Source organism: Agelaius tricolor, unplaced genomic scaffold (assembly GCF_023055355.1).
Source record: "Agelaius tricolor isolate 1412-34295 unplaced genomic scaffold, bAgeTri1.0.p SCAF_3, whole genome shotgun sequence".
Taxonomy (NCBI): Eukaryota; Metazoa; Chordata; class Aves; order Passeriformes; family Icteridae; genus Agelaius; species Agelaius tricolor.
The window spans coordinates 25,229,197-25,249,877 of record NW_027269263.1 but is presented as its reverse complement, the minus strand read 5'-3'; the positions used below and the strand labels follow the sequence as shown (position 1 = coordinate 25,249,877).

The following is a 20,681-nucleotide window of genomic DNA, read 5'->3' as shown; positions in this document are numbered from 1 at the left end:
AGTCTGGCAGGGAGGAGGAAGGAGGGTGGTGTGTCTTTACCTAGGACAGGTTGTATGGACAGAGCAACAGGATCTTACATGGCTTTGTCAGTTCTGAACCCAGCAGAAGCAGAAGTTCATCTGCCATACAGCAGGGCTAACTCTGTGCTGCTACACTGGATCCTTTTTGATGTAATCCTGTCCTTTGAAGGTGCTGTCTTCTGATGGAGCTTCCATTTTGTTAACTCAGCTTTGCCCATTTGCAGTTCAGGGCTATGCTTTCATGGCTTCTCTAAGTTCTTTGACTGCAGCTGGTGCCCATGGCATGGTGATGGCAAAGCTGATGTTCTTACTGCCCTGGTGGACATGACTGTGGGGTATCAGAAGTAGTTTGCCTGATGTGGAATAAGAATGCAGTGGAGGAAACCCCCACTGACAGTGGCATATCATTGGGAAAAGGCACAGGATGGTCACTAAATGTACAGCCTAGAAGCTGGAACATGGGGCAGCTCTGAAAGTTTCCTTAATAAAGTGTTTATGGCAGGCAGAAACAGGTTATTGCAGGGAGTTCCTGTTCCAGCAAACTCGGCTGAATCAGGGAGTTCTGGGCTGCTGAGGTTTCTCTCAGCAGTGTGGTGGTACAGGGACCCTCTCAGCCTGGTTTTATGGCAACACAGTGCATTGGTGATGTCAGTGAGCAATTGCACCTACACAGACAGCACCATCTAACCAGCCCCTCCACCAGAAACACTGCTGCCCTTGAATGTCCAGCTGCTTGATATGTTTCCTTAGGAACACAGAGGAGGCACTTGTGTTAAATTTCCACCCCTGAGCTGTAGGAGAAAATCCTATCCATCCACCCAGGAGCTAAGGTTTGGATTACTCTATTACAACAACTCTTTCCTGGTCATTTCCTGTTGAGCAACAGCCTAAATACCCTGACCCAAAGGCAGAAAAGAATGCAAACTATTACTTCCCCTATTACGTGGGAAATACAAAGAGGACAAAAGGTGAACTTCACTGCTGTGCTGAAGGTCTGAAGATCACCCTAAGAAGACTGTCTCTGAGTCAGAATGATTCAGGCAGCAAGGTAAACAGCAAATTCCTCACAAGGGTGAAAGAAAAACATCAGCTATTTAATTTCCTGATTACCTGACTTACTTACTCAGTTAACTACATCAGATGTGGTCACACATTCTGTGCTTTCAGTACTCCTTCCTACCCCGCCACTGCACAAAATTGCTGCAGACCCAGTCTCCAGCTGATGAGATTACTGACGTGTGAATTCATGGAACAACTGTGAAAGTAGAAGTCAAGCACTCTCACTCTCTGACTTCTACACTGGGATCCATGACCCTGGGAAATGCTTGTTTTTTGTAACAACTGGGTTGGAATATTTAGTCACCTGAAGAACAGAGTGTATTAAAAGAGAAATATAAATGCTCCTATTTTTTGGTACACAAAAAGTTTTCCCAACATGAGTAGGAGACACTGTGGTCAAAATTGGTTTCATATGTAAAAATAACTACTGCTATTTACAGATAGCATACCAAACCTGTTATATTGCCATTCACAGACATACATGTTTATCCTTGTCAGAACAGGGCAAAAACTGCTCTTACAGTATGATTTTATTCAAGATACTCACTCTAAGCTCATTGCATTCTGCCACATTATACACGGTATCATGTGAAATCAGCTGTTCTATATTGCAAATGGCATGAAAAATTATATATATACACCATTTCCCATTGTGTTAATATTTTTCCTTCGTCAAAACACTGACTTCCTTACAAAAAAAAATCTTATAAGTTAGTTGCTCTTTCAGCTGGCCTATAGTGAGTCCTGCCACCAGAAAGATAATTAGCGTAATTTTGCTGTTGTTTCTGTTATCCATCCACTACACACTAAAAGAAAATCACACTTAATTCTAATGGCCATGGGAATGCACATTTAGATATCTTCACAAGAAGTTCCACCTCAATATGAGGAAGAATTTCTTCATGTTTGAAGGTGGCAGAGCACTGGAACAGGCTGCCCAGGGAGGTCGTGGAGTGTCCCTTTCTGGAGACACTCCAAACCCACCTGGACATGTTCCTGTGTCACCTGCTGCAGGTGACCCTGCCTTGGCAGGAGGGTTGACTGGATGATCTTCAGAGGTCCCTTCCAACCCTAACAGCTCTGTGGTTCTGTGACTGCACTTGTGATGTATGCTAGTGAACAGGAATTATAATTCCATCTGTTCCACTCCTACACATTCCAGGTGTGTAAGGACAGTCTGGACCTGCAGGAGGTGGCTTGTTGCATCAACAGCTTTAAACGTGGAGATTTGAGGAGGCAAGAATGGTTTTGCCTTCAATACCAGGGTACTAGAGTCACTTTTGGAAGGTGAAGTGCACAAAACCCATCACAGTTCTGTTACTGAAAGGTCAAGTTTCCTGAACGTGTGTTTCCCACATTCAGCACCCAATACACTGAAGACCAAGGGAATATGCTGTATGCTGGAACAGAAATACACATTGTGGCATGTGAGGAATTTATACATGGAGCAGTAGAAGACATTAATGAGGATGTGACAAACTGCTAAAGGGTACAGGCGGTGGTTCAACATATTTGCCTGTCAAAGGTTAAGCCATAAATTAGCACTGATGTTTCACGACTGTCTCTATACCCAAAGAGTAAAAAGACCTGACAGGGAATTCGCACCTAATGAGTCCTATAAACTCTGATATTTTCTATCCTTGCGTGTGGAATCACGGAAAAGTGCTGGATTGTGGATTGTTTTTCGCAGACGGACGGACGGAAACGGACGCCGCCAGACTCTGGCCGCCCGGCCGCCCGCGGGGCTCGCCGGCACCACCGGGAGAGGCTGTCAGAGCCCGGCCGGGCAAGCGCTGCCACCTCGTGGGGACCGGCCCGTACACAGCAGGGGCGGGCACGGACACGGGTACACGCACCGGGTACGGGTACGCGCACCGGGCACGGGCACAGCGCGCGGGCACGCGCACCGGGCACGCGCACGGGACGCGGGCTCACACCCCCGCGCCGCCCACGGCCGCGCGACCACGGCGCGCCTCGCGGCAACAGCGATTGGTTGCGACTGGAGTGGGGGGAAAACTGACCGGCCAATGAGAGAGGCCCGCGGCACCGGCGAGCCAATGGGAGCGCGGCGCGGGTGAGAGGTCGGAGGTGGGAGCGCGGCGCCCCCGGAACGGGAAGCGGAGCCGGTTCCCAGCGCTTCCCGCTGTCCCGCGCCGTGCACGAGGGGTTCCCGCGCGGGCCCGCGCTCCTCCCGCCATGGTGAGCGGGAACCGGAGGGGCGGGAGCCGGGCCGCTACCGGCCCCGGGCGGCGGGGTGGGAACTGGGAGGCCCGGGAGCCGGGAGGGGCTGGAGGCGCTCCGTTAGCGGCCCCGGGCGGGGCGGAGCGGGGGGCGGACGGGCGGCGCTGACCGTGTGCTTCCCCACCAGAGCCTGCCCCTGAACCCGAAGCCGTTCCTGAACGGGCTGACGGGGAAGCCGGTGATGGTGAAGCTGAAGTGGGGCATGGAGTACAAGGGCTACCTCGTCTCCGTGGACGGCTACATGAACATGCAGGTGAGGGCCCGGGCCGTGCCGGCCCCCGGCGCTGTGGATGCCTGTCCCTGGGAGCGCCCGGGGCCCGGCTGGATGGGACTGTGAACAGCCCGGTGTGGCGGGAGGGGTCGGTGCCGTGGCGGGGCTCGCAGTGGGATGAGGATGATGCCCGAGTCAGGACCTTTCCCGCCGCAGCCGCTGCGTGCCCGGGACACGGGCGGTGTCCCGGTGGAGATGCGGTACCGAGCGGGAGCGGGGCCGATCGGGCACCCCCGGTCGCTGCAGCCGGGCCCGGGGCTGGGCCAGAACCGTGATGGGTTTGCGGAGCTGCTTTTATTGCTGCCGTTCTGACTTTTTATCATTTTCCTTTCAAGCTTGCAAACACAGAGGAGTACATAGACGGTGCGCTGTCCGGACACCTGGGTGAAGTTTTGATAAGGTAATTGGGGTATTCATGGTGGAGGAAGGCTCTAAATCACCTCACCACTTGCAATAAAGCTTATACTGGTGGATGTTGTGTTTCTTGCCTAATTAAGATGCCCAGTGTAGCTCTTAAAGGAAGGGCTATGAATGTGTCTTTTATATCAAAGTCCCTTCTGAGAGGAGGAAAAATGAATTTTTGAACATATTAAAAGACGTATTTACTATCCCCTTTGTGGTGACTAAATACTTTTGTTTTCCACATTGTTGTACATCTGAGAGTCCTTTGGCATTGTAAACTAGTGCACTGCAACTGGAAACTTTTCACATGCTTGGAAGTTAAATTTGACTGTAACTGTTCACTGAAAAGTAAAATTTTTTTTGTGCAGCATTGTCAAACAGCTATTACATTCATGAAGTTGCACAATTAAATGTAAACTATGTGGAAAAGGTCTACAAGGTCAAAAGCAGCATTTTGTTCTGTAGAATTTGGCTGTTGCCAGGCTACTTTCAAGCAGAAAAATGTTTAAAGCATGTTTTATGTGGGGAAAATGATAATATTTATAGCTAAGGGAACTCTTGGTTCTATTTACAGGTGCAATAATGTTTTGTACATCAGAGGTGTGGAAGAAGAGGAAGAAGATGGAGAAATGAGAGAATAGGTGTTTTGTATTTCTGGAAATAAACCTTTTTTTTTTCCTTTTCTGTTTTTCATACTTTTGTAGTAAGATGTTTATTTCCATTGTGCTTTAGTATGGGGAAAATTAACCCTTTAAAAGGTCTTTACTATTTTATTGGTGTCCAAAAACTAATGCTGGAGGAACAACAGGTTCTCCAATAGTTTTGATTTAAAGTAGAAAATACTGAAATGAAAAGCAAGTATTTAAAAATACCAGTTATCTTCCCATCTGAAATACAGGAAGAGTTGGCAGTATCTGTATTTTACAGCATGTATGTCATGACTATTTAAATACATTTCGTCTTTAAAACTGTTTATAAAACATTTGGAATTAGCTGGAAAGATTTCACTGCAAGCGAGATGTGAAGATCTGTTAGACCCCAGTTTCTCTCAGAAATATTCTCCTGCTTGGAGTCAGGAAGCTTAAAGTGTGGCTGCATGGTCACTAAGGAAGGACAAATGTGTGTCACCTTAGCAGCCACAGAGACAAAACCTCCTGGCAGCTGCAGAGCTCCACAGACTTGAGTGGCATTGCTGAAGTTGAGACAGGAGGCTGCAGAATGGGAATGTGCTTTGTGAGTCTCTGCTGAAGAATGGAAAGGTGCTGTGGGCCTCCTCAGCATGTTGTGGAGAGGAGATGTTCTGTCTAAAAGCTGCACAGGCTGTGGCTGCAGTAGGTGCTTGTGGAGTGCAGCTCTCCAGCCCTGCTGCCTGGGATCACACATCCTGTCAGACACAGCTGGAGTGGGCAGTGCTGGGTGCCTGGGGCTGTGTTAGGGTAGAACACAGAATTATGAGAACTGTGGGAAAGACACCAACCTGTCAGCATAGATCCTGCAGGGAAATTCCTCCCTGTTTCATGTTGGAAGTCATCCCTGGAGCTATCCATGTGTTCCTTTAATATTTACATATGTAAGTTTCCATAAAGAGTGAAAAGTCATTTTGGATGTACTTGTGCAGGTGTTTCATTGCTTAAACCAGACCCTTTCTGGCAGTGTGGAGGCTTCACAGCTCTGCTGAAGTTCCTGCAGTCCCATTGGGAAGGGAGAAAAAAGCTTTTTAAGCTAAAATCAGCACTATCATAAGGATAATTGAGTACTTCAAAATTGGCAATGAGCCTAGGAAACCTCAGAACAACTAGATGTGTTCTGAGTGGTGGCAGGAATGAGAGGCAGAGGAGCATCTGCCCTGTTTGTGATGCAGCATGTCCTGTTAAGGACTGCATGGTGCAGAATAGTGCCCTTCCCTGTCACTGTGCTGCCAGTACTGAGGAGGGACAGCTGTGACTGTCACCTTGGTACCTAAGTCACTTCCTTCTCTGCAATGGGCTGGCACTGATCTGAAAGCTGCTCTTCCTCATGGGGGACTGGGACTGGAGGTGAGTTTGTCTTGTGTTATCTGAGCACTGGATCAGCAGATAGGGCCATCACTGTGACAACTCACCAGGCCTCAGATTTGCAGAGTAAAAGAAGGATGGTCTTCTTTGGGAAGACCAAGCTTATGCTGAACCCCTTCTGTGTGCAGAGATGGATGTGACTGTTCCTCAGTTAAACAGGTGTATCTGTAGAAGGATGTCTGGAGTTGTGCTGTACAGCCAGAGGGCTCACTTCCTTTCCTGAGGGTAAAGAAAATGTCTTGGCCTTGCAGAGAGAGCTACCTACTGTAATTCACAGCACTTCCTCTGGTTCCCTTCCTACAGGGTGAGAATTCATCAATGTAGGACACCAGTGGTTGTTGGTGAAATGCTGGTTTTTGTGCTAGGAAGAATCTTCCCACAAGGAAAGTCCTGTAGCAGTTTAAAATGAGTAGAAACCTTTTTAAGAAAATAAATAAACAAGCCAAAGCACAAAAGAAGCAAGGGAGCATTTTGTGCATAACAGCCTTAATGTGGCAGATACTTCCTAACTTAGAAATGGGCTGCTGATATTCCAGGATAGACAGCCTGTACCCATCATCAGGAAAGCAGCCACATCTGTTTTTGCTGGGAGCTGTTAGGAAATAAATCAAAGTAGATAGACACAGCTGGTGAATATCTAGATTAAACCACTGTCTAGGAAAAAAAAACAAACCAAAACCAAAACAAAAAAAACCACAAACAAACAAAAAAATCTCCAGTAAGATGAATAATAGGAAAGACAAGTGGGCTTACATTTTGGAAAAGCAAGAACTCAGAACTAAGAAAACAAAGATGTTTTTCTTGTGTAATCTATCTCACTCTTTCTGACAAATTAGTTGCTTTATAGAGTCTTGAGTTTTCATCCTCAACAAAAGTGTGATCCTTTCATATAGCTTAATATTCTTTTGAGATGCTTAGTTGTGCCTTTTTTTTGGACAGTTACGTTCCTTAGACTTCAAATTCAGACCATTTTACTTTTGCATAGCACCAGGCATCAAACACTTTGATAAAATAATACCTTGGTGGATAAATTGATAACTGATCTTAGTTACGCTCCAAAAATGAAGGCATGTGTTTCTCTTTGCTACCATCAAGTGTTCCATTCAGTTCAGTGGAAGAACCCATGCAGATAAAGTCAGACAACAACTTAAACATGTGCTTAACTTAGATCCTTGTCCTAAATGGTGTGGAAAGAATTGCAATGCAAGTGAAGATAAGGTGCTCTGAATATATCAGAGTAATTTGAGCTGGTCCTTTGTAAGCCCATGAATGCAGATTTTTTTTTTCATCTCTGGAGTGAGTCCAAAATGCAAAAGAACTGGAAACATTCACTTAGGTGTGTATTAAAGACAAAAATAATTGTGATTTTTACATGTTAAACACAAGGTACATAAAGTAACTAAAAAGAAAAAAATTGCTTTCATGTGATTAAATTGTTCTGATTGTTTATAGGATAAAAGAAATCAAAGATAAAGTAGCAGGACCCTCAGGAAAAGACTATGCCCTGCAAAACCACTTATTAAATATGGTGAAAAGCTGGTCAAAAAGAGCCTAGAAATAGTGAGGCATGACACACACCACATGTAGTTTTGAGCTTATTTTTGTGTTTCTCATTTGGGTATTAGGTTGTTTGCTGTTTATTTTTTACTTGGAAACTTTCCCATTCCTAGGAGTACCCAAAAAAAGAGTATACAACCTACCTGAGAAGACCCTAAATCCTTATCACTGCTAAGAGGAAAAATGCTGCACACTCCAATTCTGTGTCGTGCAGCTCACAGACTGCAAAGGAGGACAAGCTTTGCCCATAAGCCCAGATGCTGGAGTTGTACCAGGTGCCCACACCCCACTCAGGTGCACACAAGCTCTCCTTTTCCTTAGCTGCAGGTTGTGTGAAAAGGAAACCAAGGTTGGCAGGGTTGCACTGTGCTCAGGGAGAACCAAACTGTGTCCCCTGAGGCAAATTGTGGTGTCCCCCCAAAAGGTCTCCACCTCCCTGGGCCATTATGGAGTTTGCCAAAGACGGATCTGGGAACAGAAGATTCAGGAAGCTCATCTGAGCAATTGCAATGTTTCCATGGTTTGAGAGATGCAAGGTTCTTCTACACAGAAAAAAAAAAAAAAGCAGAATTCACTTTCATTTCTGCAAAACTATGGAAGAAGTATTTGAAAATGTGATGTTAGCTCAATCCAACATGGGGGAACTCAAAGGTACATAACAGATTTGCAATTTAGTTTGGCTCTATTCCACATTTGCAAGTCACTTTCACCCAAATGATGCATTTTCTGTGTTTGATCCTGAGGGTTTACTGACCTCTGCTGCTTTTGTAAACAGGGAAATAGCAATCAGTAAATTTCATTAGTAATTTAACTTGTGTTAAGGCATGCATAGTGTCCCCTTTCAGGACATATGTGTATTATTGGAAAGGTCTGGTTAGTGGATGAAAAAAGCTAATCTACAAATTTAAGGACAATGTAGCCAATATTTGATTTGAGACTTGACTTATATCTAACTTTGGGCTTTTTGTTTTTAATTACAAATTGTTTACAAAAACAGACATTCTAATGTAGCTCTGACAGTGTATTTGAATATGAGTCCTTGAGGAATAAGCATATCATATTCTCATGTAAAGCACCAGCAAGAAGAGATGAAATACCTTAAATCAATAACCTGATACTCAACTTTTTTATCTCTACTTTTCCTGGGATTTTTTTTCTCCCATTGAAAATGCCACATTTAAAAATTATTTTCAAAAAGAACCTTTCACTGGAACTTTAAGGTGATTGAAAAGCTCTAGATTTAAGAAATTTTGGCAGGATTCCTTTAGCACTCTAGAGTCCTCTATTTACATCCAGTGAATTCTGCCAAGATTTTCAAAATACAGCTGAGTATTTTAGAATCTGTACTGTTTGAATCAAATTCTAGAATTTCCTGAGGATGCAACCTAAAAACCATTCCTGCACTTACCTTTCTGGGCAGTATTATTAAAAATAGATGAGGCACAGCATATCAGAAACCTGACTGCAGTGGATTGACCTTTTTCATATGCTGATGTATTGCAGAGAAAATTATTCACCAGAAGAGAACCAGGGCATATAGAAGTACACAAGCACATCTTTTTAAGTTTTTTGCAAACAGAATGTAAGTCTTAGAACAAAATACACTCCTAGCTTTCGAAACATAAAATCTTAACAGATTCTCAGGTTTTAAATCAGGATCTGACCTTGAATTTCCGAGAAGCCTAGAGCACAGAACTGATTTTTTCTTTTAAAGTGTAACAGCACAGCTCACAGGTGTGTTGATCTTCCCTTTCCCCCTCCCTCCACTGCAGCATGCTGTGTTTCATTCCTGACACAACAGCTCTCAGCCCACCACCACTGCTTAGGCATTCCCACAATGGGATGTCCTTCTGTGCTTGTTATGATGCTGTTGCCAGGTTCCTCTTTGATTTCTGCTTTCAAACATATTGAGATACTGCTGGGGAGCGCCACAGTCAGCAGCAGGAGCTCCTGGGAGTGGTAAAGCACCCTCTACCAGCTCTCCTGACAATCTTCTGCATGCCTACGTGGGAGTTCAGGAGGAAGACAAAGGTTCTGTCGTGATGCAGCATTATGCCAGTGGAGAAGAATCACAAGATAACACCAAATTTTACTGTAGTTTTACTCACTTTTCAGGTTTCATATTAAATACAAGTTACTGTGCTTTAGATGCAAATCTTGCCTCATCTGCAAACAAGTTCACCAGAAAGGTTCATTCCAAGAGCCAACATATCCAACTGTTTCTGCTGAACAGGAATATGTGTATGCACATAGATGTGTTACCAGCATTTTAAATCTATTCTCTTTCTAAAAGAAAAGAAGGTGTCTAAAGAAGATTGCCACCCCGGGAGAAGTATTTGAGGGACCACTTGTTTGGAAAGACACTCAGTTTTCCAGCTGGGGAGTACTGGATTCCTTAAGACGTTGTGAATATGTGAAGAGAGAAGAATACCAAAAAATCCGTGCTAGGAGGAAATATTTGCTCCCTGATTCTCCCATCCCTCGTTCTGCAGGGGGCAGCAGAATCGCACAAACATTTCGTTATTGTACTCGGATGAATTGATATCTTCCTGGATAAATGAATGTCTGCCTGAACATCTGGCGCGGTGGGAGGTGTTGTGGTCCCTCGGGGGGTGTCGCTGGGATGCGGGCAGGGTGCTTGGCGCGGGCAAAATGATGGATTAACTGGAGAGGTAATGGACGCCGGGGAGGGGCAGGTGGGCAAACAAACGCTCCCAAATCAGAGGCTCCTATTTTCTTGGCAAAGGGAAATCTCCAGGTGGTGCTGCGAGGACTGAGAGCCCCGGGAAGCCCCAGCTGGAAAACTCGGTGCTTGGGAGCTGCTCAGGAACCGGCGCGATGCACGGATGCCGTTACGCTATCCGGACCGAATCCAGCAGAGCATCCCGCGCCTGGAGCGGGCTGCGGCCGAGTCAGGCCAGACCGGGCCGGAGCTGGGGCCGGTGCCGGGCGAGGCGGGGCGGGCCGGGGGCGGGAGGGGCGCTCGGCCGCGCCCCCCGGGACTTTGAGCCCGGCGGCCCCGGCAGCGGCCCCGGGTGGCCGCGGGCATGGCGGGCCGGCAGCGGCACCGGCTGCTGCTGGAGAACGCGGAGCAGCTGGTGCTGGTGTGCGGCCGGCGGGAGCCGTACCTGCGGCGGGACGGCGCCACCAGGCTGGCCCTGCTGCGGGCCGCCAGCGTGGTGGTGGGGCTGTGAGTGCTCCCGGGACACGGCTGGCAGCGGGGGGCTGGCGGGAGGCGTGCCCCGAGCGCAGCCCGGGCTCCCCGGGACCGTCCTCGAATTCCATGGGACAGCAGTCCCAAAGGGCTGCGGCTTCCCGGGGCGGGATCCAGGTGCAGGCGATAGCAGCTGGATTTGAGTGCCCTGCCGATAGATGCTGTGTGCTCTCTGATCCGCAGGAGGAAAGCAGTGTTACCTAGCAGGAATTAGAGCGGAACAGTACCAAGGTGTCATCCAGAGGCATCTAAGGAGAGGACAAGCTGTTATGGCAAACAGCTTGAAACGCATGGCATCAGCCCAGTGTTTGCTGTGCATCTGTAATATGGGCGAACCACCCCCACACGTGCATCTTCAGTCCTCTTGTTCCAGGAGCTCTGTCGTCGAGCACTTGACTTTTGAACAGGCTCACACGTTCTTTGGTCATTGTCTGTGTTTTGCAGGGATGGCTGTATCAAAGCCGTGGGCCAGGCAGATGTTATTCGCAATGAATTTTCAGAAGCAACATTTGAAAGGATAATTGACTGCTCTGGGAAGTGCGTGTTGCCAGGTAGGTGTGTTTTTGTGATACAAAGAATAGCACTGCCAGCAGGTCAAAGACATGATCCTGGTACTCTACTCAGAGCTGGTGAGACACATTTGGAGTGCTGTGTCCACTTCTGGGCTCCACAGTATGACAGAGACGTGGAGCTGCTGGAGTGGGTAATCTACAAAGATTATGAAGGGTTTGAAGCATCTCTCTTATGAGGAGAGACTGAGAGAGTTTGGTCTGTTCAGCCTCAAGAAGAGACAACTGAAAAGGGACCTCATCAAAATCTGTAAGTATCTGAAGTGGGGGATGCCCAGAGGAGGTTTCCAGGTTCTGCTCAGTGGTGCCAAGCAATAGGACAAGAGGCAGTGGGCAGAAACTGAGGCACAGGAAGGTCCACCTGAACACGAGGAAAAACTTTACTGTGCAAGTGACTGAGCACTGGAACAGGCTGCCCGGAGAGGTTGTGGAGTCTCCCTCACTGGAGATATTCAAGGGTTCTCTTGGGCTTCATGGTGGAGCTCTGTCTCCTCTTGTTTTGTCTGTGGATCTGTTCCTCTGTTTTGTAAATCACGACAGGAATGTAGCTGACCCACAGAAGGACTCTTCAGATTCACTGCTCTTTTCTGTGCTCTCTTAGCCCATCAGCCATTTGGCCACAGGACTCAGTCTGTCCATCCTGCCCACAGCTGTGTGAAGGCAAAAGGGATTTAAGTCACAAATTCTGCAGCTTTGCCTGATAAAAAAATCCCCAAAAGATGGGCAGGTCTATTGCATGTTAAACTCTCCAAGTGGTGTTAGTACATAAGCTGTCAGATCTGTTTCTCTTGCAGTGCCCTTGCCATTCAGCAGTGCCAGTTTCAGAGCTTGTAGAAAAGGCTCCCACTGTAATAAGTGTTGCTAGACGAAGTCTAGTGTGCTAAGCCCAGCCTAAGCAGTCTGCCTTTTTTTAAAGAGTACAGGCTTAAAGTCTAATGAATTCTTTCAAAGTCTGCTATTTATCCTTTCTTCCACAGTTTGAAAACTTTATCAAAATAACATGACAAACTCAGCAACTGATGCACTTACCTAGAGACCTTTTGCCTAAGGTGTCAGACCTAAAAAAATTAAAAGAAAATTAATAGCCTCTGAAGAAAAGCCTAGATATTTGGCTGGTTGGATTTTTGTTTCTCTAACCAATAGAGACTTTTTAGGGGAGTTTCTGCTGTCTATCTAATTTGCTTGCATGTTCATAATATTTTCTTTTACACAGTGAAGTAACTCAAGTGTACATTTACTTTGTTTCCTTTAGGCCTGGTGGATGCACATACACATCCAGTGTGGGCTGGTGATAGGGTTCATGAGTTTGCAATGAAGGTAACAGCATAAAATTATACAGATGGATTTTTCTTCCTCCTTTTTTTTTTTTAATGTATAACTGTTTCTACTTCCTAGTGACTCTCATCCTTCTTTTATAGAAAAATACATAATTTCTGTCAGATAACCTACCTGAGGGAGGAGGGATGATTTTTGAATACTGATAGGCTGAGAGAGGAGTGTGCCTGCATCCTTTGCAGCTACCCTTGATATATTTTTGCATTAATTGAAGCAATACAGGAGTGCCACCTTCTATTACTGTCTAAATCTTGATTTTTTCCCTTCCTTTTTCTTTTCCACATAAATGAATTTTGAACTAGAGATTGGTTTTCCCCTTGGACACGGGGGAAAGCAAATCTTCAGAATAATTCTCTTTATGCCGCTTTGTGGTGGTGTTCACAGGGGTCCTAGGATGAGGGAAGAGACAAGAATCTTGTCTCCATGTTTCAGAAGGCTGATTTATTATTTTATGATATATATTATATTAAAAGAAAATTATATATTAAAACTATACTAAAAGAATAGAGAAAGGATTTCATCACAAGGCTAGCAAGGGATAGAAAGGAATGGAATGATAATAAAATCTTGTGACTGACCAGAGAGTCTGAGACAGCTGGACTGTGATTGGCCATTTATTAAAACCAACTACATGAGACCAATCAAAGATGCACCTGTTGCATTCCACAGCAGCAGATAATCATTGTTCACATTTCGTTTCTGAGGCCTCTCAGCTTCTCAGGAGAAAAAATCCTAACAAAAGGACTTTTCATAAAATATGTCTGTGACACCGCTTCTTACAACATTCCTTCACTTAAGTGGAAGGGAGAGAGAAGAAAAGGGGGAGGGAAGAAGAATTCAGGGGGGGAATTTTTTTCTCCTCTCTTTGTCTCTCTCACTGCAAAGAGACCTCAAGGCACTTTGCAGTATCTCTTGGATGGAAAACACACTCGTGCACTTGCTAATTGTATCTGGGGTGGCTTTTGTTTTCTTTTCTTTCACCCAAGCTGGCAGGTGCATCCTACATGGAGATCCACCAGGCTGGGGGCGGGATCCACTTCACGGTGGAGCACACTCGGAAGGCCACGGAGGACGAGCTGCTGGCCGGGCTGCAGCAGCGCCTGGGCCGCATGCTCCGAGCGGGATCCACGCTGGTGGAGTGCAAGAGCGGCTACGGCCTGGACCTGGACACTGAGCTCAAAATGCTGCGGGCCATCGAGCGCGCGCGGAAATCCGTGGCCATCGGCATCTCCTCCACCTACTGCGGAGCTCACGCCGTGCCCAAGTAACGGGCTTCTCTTTCTCTTCTAAAGTACTGCTGCTTTGCACTGAACACTGCCTTCTTCTGCCTCGCTCCTCAAATACAACATGCTTGAAAAACAACAGCCAGTGTTCGTAGGAAGCTCTCCTGGATTTCAGGGCAGCATTATTTAGTGACTCCTAAATGCCAGCATAGGCTCAGCTCAGAATCCGTATCTCCAGCTGATGCTCGCGCTGAACATTACACAGAAAGTTCTTCTGCTTGCATTTGCTGCTATCCTTCAAGCTTGGTTTCTGCCATGAGATTTTATTTTGGCCAAATAACAACAGAAAATACCATATTTAATCTTTATATAGCTCCACAAACAAAGTTTAATTATGCTTCCATGCAATGAAGACTTGCATGCATCTTATAGCTATGAGATGAAATTAAACTGTGTTTAATCAATTATTCTGATGGTTCAAGTAGACATGTCATAAAAATCCTTTCTCACTTCTGATTTTGATTTCGCTGTGATTCAAATAATCTTCATGTTATCAGATTTCAGTGTATGAAGGAACTAATGAGGAGTTTTAGCTGGATATTTTGACATACTAAGTGGTAAGCTGCTGCAAGACAAGGCATGTGAGATGGAGGCAGGCTTATTATGTGGCAGTATTCAAGAGATGTTTGTTAAAAGAAAAAAAAGCATACTCCATAAAAAAAAAATCCCCACCGTTTCTAACATTCAAGAAAACATAACCCAGAAACTATTTTTTGCAATCTAATTCTTGTGTGTTTGGAGTAGGATGGTAAATTATCTTTTGTCAATCTAACTATGGAAAATTAATCCTGTATCATCTTCAGTAACTGGGAGATGGTTAAGAATAAAGTAACTAAAATTGGCTGAAGGCAGCAACTGCTTCTTTCGGGAAGTTCTACTAAAATTTAGAGGACTTAATGGTAAAATAAAATAGACCTTTCACCCCAAACTATATCTATATATATATTTCTTAGCCCTTCCTTTCTCCTTCCTCTAAAAAGCCTTGGCAGGGTCTCAGTCAAAATCCTGATAAATAGTCTTTCCCATGAAAATGCTTTGAGCATTTCTATAAACCAATGAAATAATTTCCAGTGTTTTTACAAACATACTAACTCTCATATGTTAGGAAGATAGTTATGCTTTCTCATTCTCTGCACATTTCTGTCCCCACTGATGCACATCAAGCATAACCAAATGTAGTAGTAGTAAGGATATTGTATTTTACGTAAAGAGAAAAGGTAGTTGGGAGTTTGAGGAAATTTCTTGAAGGAAATACTGAGTTATTTGTATTTTTCAGTTTGGGTCTTTTTAAATAATCTCTTCTGTTTTCAATCAAATGTTTGTGTCTAGACTATTTTGCTTGAATTTTATGCTACCCCTCAAACTTAGACTCTGGTTTGGGTTGTCATTTTGACCAGGAGGAAATCTGCAGTTCTTCCTTGGTCCCTCCAGTCATCATTTTGAATCAAACTCATGATTTGGGAATGTCTGATTTTTAAAAATCATTATTTTTTATTAGTAAGTTATTATTGGGCCATTTTCCACTTTATCAAGAAATTTTCAAAGTATTTTCCTGAGCAGAAATCTTCTGCATTAAAAAAACAGCAGTTTTGTTTTGCATTTTGGGGCATTATATTTCTTAGTGTTTCCCTGTGTTTTGTCTTGGCTCTGGCTCTAATCTTTCAGCCCAAATTCCTCCAAAGGCTGCTGAGTAGGCAGAGAAAAGGGAGAAGCCTGGGCACGGTCAGAGGCTGAGCAACCCCAATGCCTTTTCAGTGAGAAGGGAATGGAAGAGGGGCTCTGCTTTATAGCCTTCTTTATAAATTCAGCCAGAATTTGGCTTCTTAAATTGATTCCATTGCTGGCTCCTGACTCAGCCTCGTGTGGCACCCCATAGTGCCAGTGTCTGCATGCCTTACAGTGCCTGAAGTGAACATTCAGATTCTCATTAGCTGCTGTACATCCCTTGTCCTTAGACATTAAAATTGGAAAATGCTAACTCAACTGCATGTTTTGGGATTATTTGCTCTTTCTGAGGCATTTAGTGATCTCTCCTGGGTTATTTTTATGTAACAGAGGATTTATAAATGGTTCTGACTTTTGCAAATCAAATCTTGGGAAGCCCCTCTGATTAGAAACAGTTATCTGTCCATCAGTCTGAATGATAGAAAAGGAGGAGAAGTAAATTAAAAATAATAACTTACACTGCATATCCCCTTTGAGCTTTGATACTTGCATAAAAATATTGTATTAATGCCATTTAACATATTTAAATGCTCACTTACATATTTTAAATAGTTATATTTTAGGATACAGTATAAAGAGGTCAGAATATATGAATAGGAAAGCAGAAAAATTTGGTTTAAAGTACCCCAAATCTTTGTTAGCATCCAAGATGCCAATTTTATTGAAAACACTCAGTAATACAATCTAATATTCTTTGAATGGAAAGTAACTCATGTTGGAGAATGCATGAATTACTACAATGGTGCTTAATTTTTTGATTCGAATTTTTTTGAGGGATTCATGTTTACATAATTTCCTAAGTAATTCAGTAATTGCATGTATGGCTAGAGTGTGTGCCAGACTTCAAGGATGTTACTCATAGGGCTCTTTAACACTTTCTTTTTGTTAGAGGGAAAACTGCTACTGAAGCCACAGATGACATTATCAATAACCACCTTCCTAAACTGAAAGAACTCAAACTAAGTGGTGAAATACATGTTAACAATATAGATGTGTTCTGTGAGAAGGGAGTCTTTGATCTGGAGTCTACAAGGAGAATCCTTCAAGCTGGAAAAGATATGGGGTTACAGATTAACTTCCATGGTGATGAACTGCATCCGATGAAATCTGCTGAGGTACGTCTTGCTTAACATTCATTTTGGCTCCTGTGAGAGCCCAATCTGTGAAGGAATTGGAGTTTTCAAAACTGAGGTTGTCTTTTCTAGGACTTTATGAATAGACCATCAGATAGAAACAGATGCCAGGAAGAGCAGTCCATGTGCAGCTTTGGAGGGAAGGACATGGGAGGAAGCCTTGACCTCTGGGACTAACGTGCACTGGCTAACCAAACATTGACTTTGCTTATCTTCCACATGGGATACACATTGGGAAGGTGGATATCCATGCACCCAAGAATGACAAAAACATGGTTTCTATGAAACTTGAAAAATATTTTTTGTTAAATGTCCTGTTAGAAGCAACAAGCCAAATTGCAGTGAGCACACTCAGCGGTCTCATTACGCAGATATCAGTTTATCTGAGCACGCTCAGAGAGGTGGTTTAGTCAAGACTAGGTTCCCAAATATCTTGATAAAGAAAGTCCCTTTGACACCATGTTTCACCATCATTTAAATATTGCTTCCTTCCTGTGGGGTCTGCCCAAGCTGTATGTAAAAAAAGCCAACCAAACCAAACCAAAAACTTGGTTGATCATAAAAGCCTATTTGACTTCCCCATTGAAGGCAGCATTCAGTTTTGTGAACTATTTTCTGATGGATCCTTTATGAACAGGAGTTGATAATGTTTTCATCCCTGGCTCTCACATAGTATATGTGTTAGGCTGGTAAAAACACCACTGAAGGTGTGCTTCTGCTCCATGGGTGGATAAAGTGATCAACTTTTCCTGCGGTAAATTAACAAATATTTTGTCTCTGTATTCTGATTGTTTTTCAAGCAATCTTGAAAATCTTTACTATTCTCTTCTGGTATATTTTACATTAATAGTGAATTGTCTTTTCCAGTTGTTTAGAAACAACTTTTTAAACTGAATTAATTGAGAATAGTGAGTAATTTGCTTGAAAATTTCCTTAGCTTGGAGCTGAGCTGGGAGCCCGGGCCATCAGCCACCTGGAAGAAGTTAGTGATGAAGGTATTGTGGCAATGGCAAGAGCCAAGTGTGCTGCTGTCCTTCTGCCAACAACAGCCTACATGCTAAGGTAAGGCCTAGATTGAGGGAAACTTCTGTAACTGCAAATCCATGTGTGTGGTTTGAGGGGCTTTTAATCTAAAAGCAGAAGTGTGTATCTGTGCCTTAAGGATCAGTCTGGGTCAGCGAAGGCAATCACATATACAGAGAGCTGAATGAGCCTCCCTCCTTTTGTCTTATTTATGCTGGAAATCCTCAAAACTCTGTGAGACTGCTGAGAAGTCTCACAGTATATTCAGAGTGGCTTTTTGGCTAAAACTTCCTAGAGAGTGTATTTCCAAGTGCCTCCCCCTGCAAACACCTACACAGATTAATCCAAGGGCTGAACAATTTTGAAATGGCTCTTCCAGATATTGAAGTTATTGGAAACATCTTTTGCATTATAGCTGCTAAGTGAAAGGGTCTCTAATGTATGCAGACTAAACTCGCAGACTCAAAAAACAGGAAGGGACTATTGCATTGCATGTGCCACTGCTCATATTTTGGAGCCTGTCTTTGAAGCTATAAGAACTAGAAAAAAATTTTTTTTTAGAAGTGAAGATTTTCATCTTGTAAATTCTTAAGTGGCTGAGATCTGGCTAAATACCAGAACTTCAGTGGTCTGGAGCCTGATGGTTGACACTGGCTGGTGCCACATGCAGTTACTGCAAAAGTGGTGGCTCACACTTCCCATTTATGTTTTTCGTAGGATGACAGGTAGGGATGCAAGAGGAGAGTTTGGGCTTTTATCTCCATAAGGATCAGTGTAAATGGATGCATGAATGCAGCCAAACTGAGAGATGACTTTTGCCCTTGTAAATCTTTGTATGATAAGTAAGCAAATTGTACTGATAAGTTTATTTTTCCCTCTAGACTGAAGCAACCTCAAGCTAGAAAAATGTTGGAAGAAGGTGTTATAGTTGCTCTTGGTAGTGACTTCAATCCTAATGCATACTGTTTTTCAATGGTAAGATAATCCTAATACTGAAACCATAGAATTATGAAATTTCTTACTAGTACAATTTGTGTGTAGGTCTTGTACACTTTGTGGCTTCGTGTGCACAAGGAGAGCTGCCTGCCCCATGCAGACAGCTGTCTGTGTTTGTTTGTGTGTATTGGTAGTTTTTGCCAGAAATTCTTGAACCAGAATGGGTTCTGTCCTTCATATGCACTGAGAGGCCTACTCAAAATGCTCTCAAAGCTACTGATTTTAGAGTTCTCATTTTGGATTTGGCAAAATTTATGTTGTACAAAATAGCTCCTGCTGTTGTGCAAGGAAAAAGGCGAGTGCTTAGGGATTTGAAGAATGAACAGCTTTGTGTTCCTGGTAACTCCCATTGTGCCCTTCCTTGCCTGCTAGCCTATGGTGATGCACCTGGCCTGTGTAAACATGAAGATGTCAATGAATGAAGCACTGGCAGCTGCCACCATTAATGCAGCTTATGCTCTGGGCAAATCAGACACACATGGCTCCTTGGAGGTCGGCAAGCAGGGGGATCTTCTTATCATAAACTCATCAAGGTTTGTTCTTCTCTATTCTGTTCTTCTTTCTTCCTTTGAAATGTGCTTTAACCTTAGTTATCTTCACTGGATAAAGTGAAGATAACTAAGGTAGCATTTCAGACCCACTTTCATTTTCCTTAATTACTCCAATGGAAAATAAAGCCTAAGACCTTTGGGGCTGTTATTACAAGTGATCCATGCCTAACGACAAATCACCTAGAGATAATATGTGTTTATTTTGTGAAATAAATTCTCTACTGATAGACTCACTGTATTCATGCAGTAAGAGACAACATGTAGATATGGAATAGTGTTTCCACATTTTCAAGCAAATCTTATAAAATTGCTGGGTATGCTGGGCATGTGACCTGCTCTTATGCAAGTTTATATATTCTTAAACATCTTGTCTTTTTAGGTGGGAGCACTTGATTTACCAGTTTGGTGGACATGAAGCATTGATCAACTACGTTATAGTTAAAGGAAAAGTCATCTATGAAAATGAGAGGTGTGAGACAATGAGCAGTTACTGAGTGAAGGCAGTAGTTTAGTGAGCTACTAAAATCAAATTAGGATGGAGTATTTCAAAGCAACAGACAAATCAGATTTGTATTTACTGGTAAATTGTTTGCCTGCTCACCTTACTCTTACTCAAATAAACCTTACCAAGCATTACCATTGGTGCACCTCCATGTCCATTGTCCTTCTCTCCAGCACACTAAATAATTTCTAATTGTATCCGTCTTAAATAAGACAGTTTCAAAATATGTTTTCCTATACAATTAATCTATAATATTATAATATTTGAAAATAACTCAAACAGACTGGCAATGAATAAACAGAGTTTGGATCCAGGTAAGATTTACTGGGGAATGTGATGCTAAGTAACCTGTGACAGAGGCCAGGGGCTCAGGCATGCACATTTGGGATGGCCCTTGGCTGTGTAGGCAGAAGATCACATGCAGTGTCATACAGATGTTCCAGAAAAGACTAATTTTATTTATTCTAGGTTGAATCTGAAATAACATACGATACATTTGTTTGTGGAAGTTTGAATGTGATTCTGGTAAATTAAGTATGATAACTTTTACCCAAAGCTGTGTTGAAACTTAGGAGCCTAACTTTTAAAAAGTGCTCTTTCATTTATCTTTCAACTGCTGCTTCCCCCCGCCTCCCCAGCTTGTAACATCATTTAGGAATGGAGTATGTAGAAAAAAGGATGATACAGCTCTGGATAATTTAAACTTTTGCAGTATTTAAGCAGAGGGGCTGGGGTAGGAGGGTCT

The 20,681-nt window shown here is 43.7% G+C and overlaps 2 protein-coding genes across 3 annotated transcripts; both read left to right on the top strand.

Moving 5' to 3' along the window:
• Window positions 1-3,125: 3,125 nt before the first annotated feature.
• Window positions 3,126-4,689, top strand: SNRPF (small nuclear ribonucleoprotein polypeptide F). Its single transcript, XM_071423246.1, has 4 exons — window positions 3,126-3,279; window positions 3,449-3,574; window positions 3,928-3,992; window positions 4,569-4,689. The coding sequence occupies exons 1-4, from the start codon at window positions 3,277-3,279 to the stop codon at window positions 4,633-4,635; spliced, it is 261 nt and encodes an 86-aa protein (XP_071279347.1). The 5' UTR covers window positions 3,126-3,276; the 3' UTR covers window positions 4,636-4,689.
• Window positions 4,690-9,821: 5,132 nt separating this feature from the next.
• Window positions 9,822-20,072, top strand: AMDHD1 (amidohydrolase domain containing 1). 2 transcript variants are annotated; one of them, XM_071423243.1, is made up of 9 exons: window positions 9,822-10,197; window positions 11,264-11,370; window positions 12,641-12,705; window positions 13,710-13,987; window positions 16,621-16,846; window positions 17,802-17,926; window positions 18,769-18,862; window positions 19,256-19,416; window positions 19,814-20,072. In XM_071423243.1, exons 1-9 carry the CDS (start codon window positions 10,163-10,165, stop codon window positions 19,926-19,928), a joined length of 1,206 nt encoding a protein of 401 aa, XP_071279344.1. In that variant the 5' UTR covers window positions 9,822-10,162; the 3' UTR covers window positions 19,929-20,072. The 2 variants fall into 2 exon arrangements, with proteins under 2 accessions (XP_071279344.1, XP_071279345.1); XM_071423244.1 differs by lacking the exon at window positions 9,822-10,197 and adding an exon at window positions 10,290-10,795.
• Window positions 20,073-20,681: the final 609 nt, after the last annotated feature.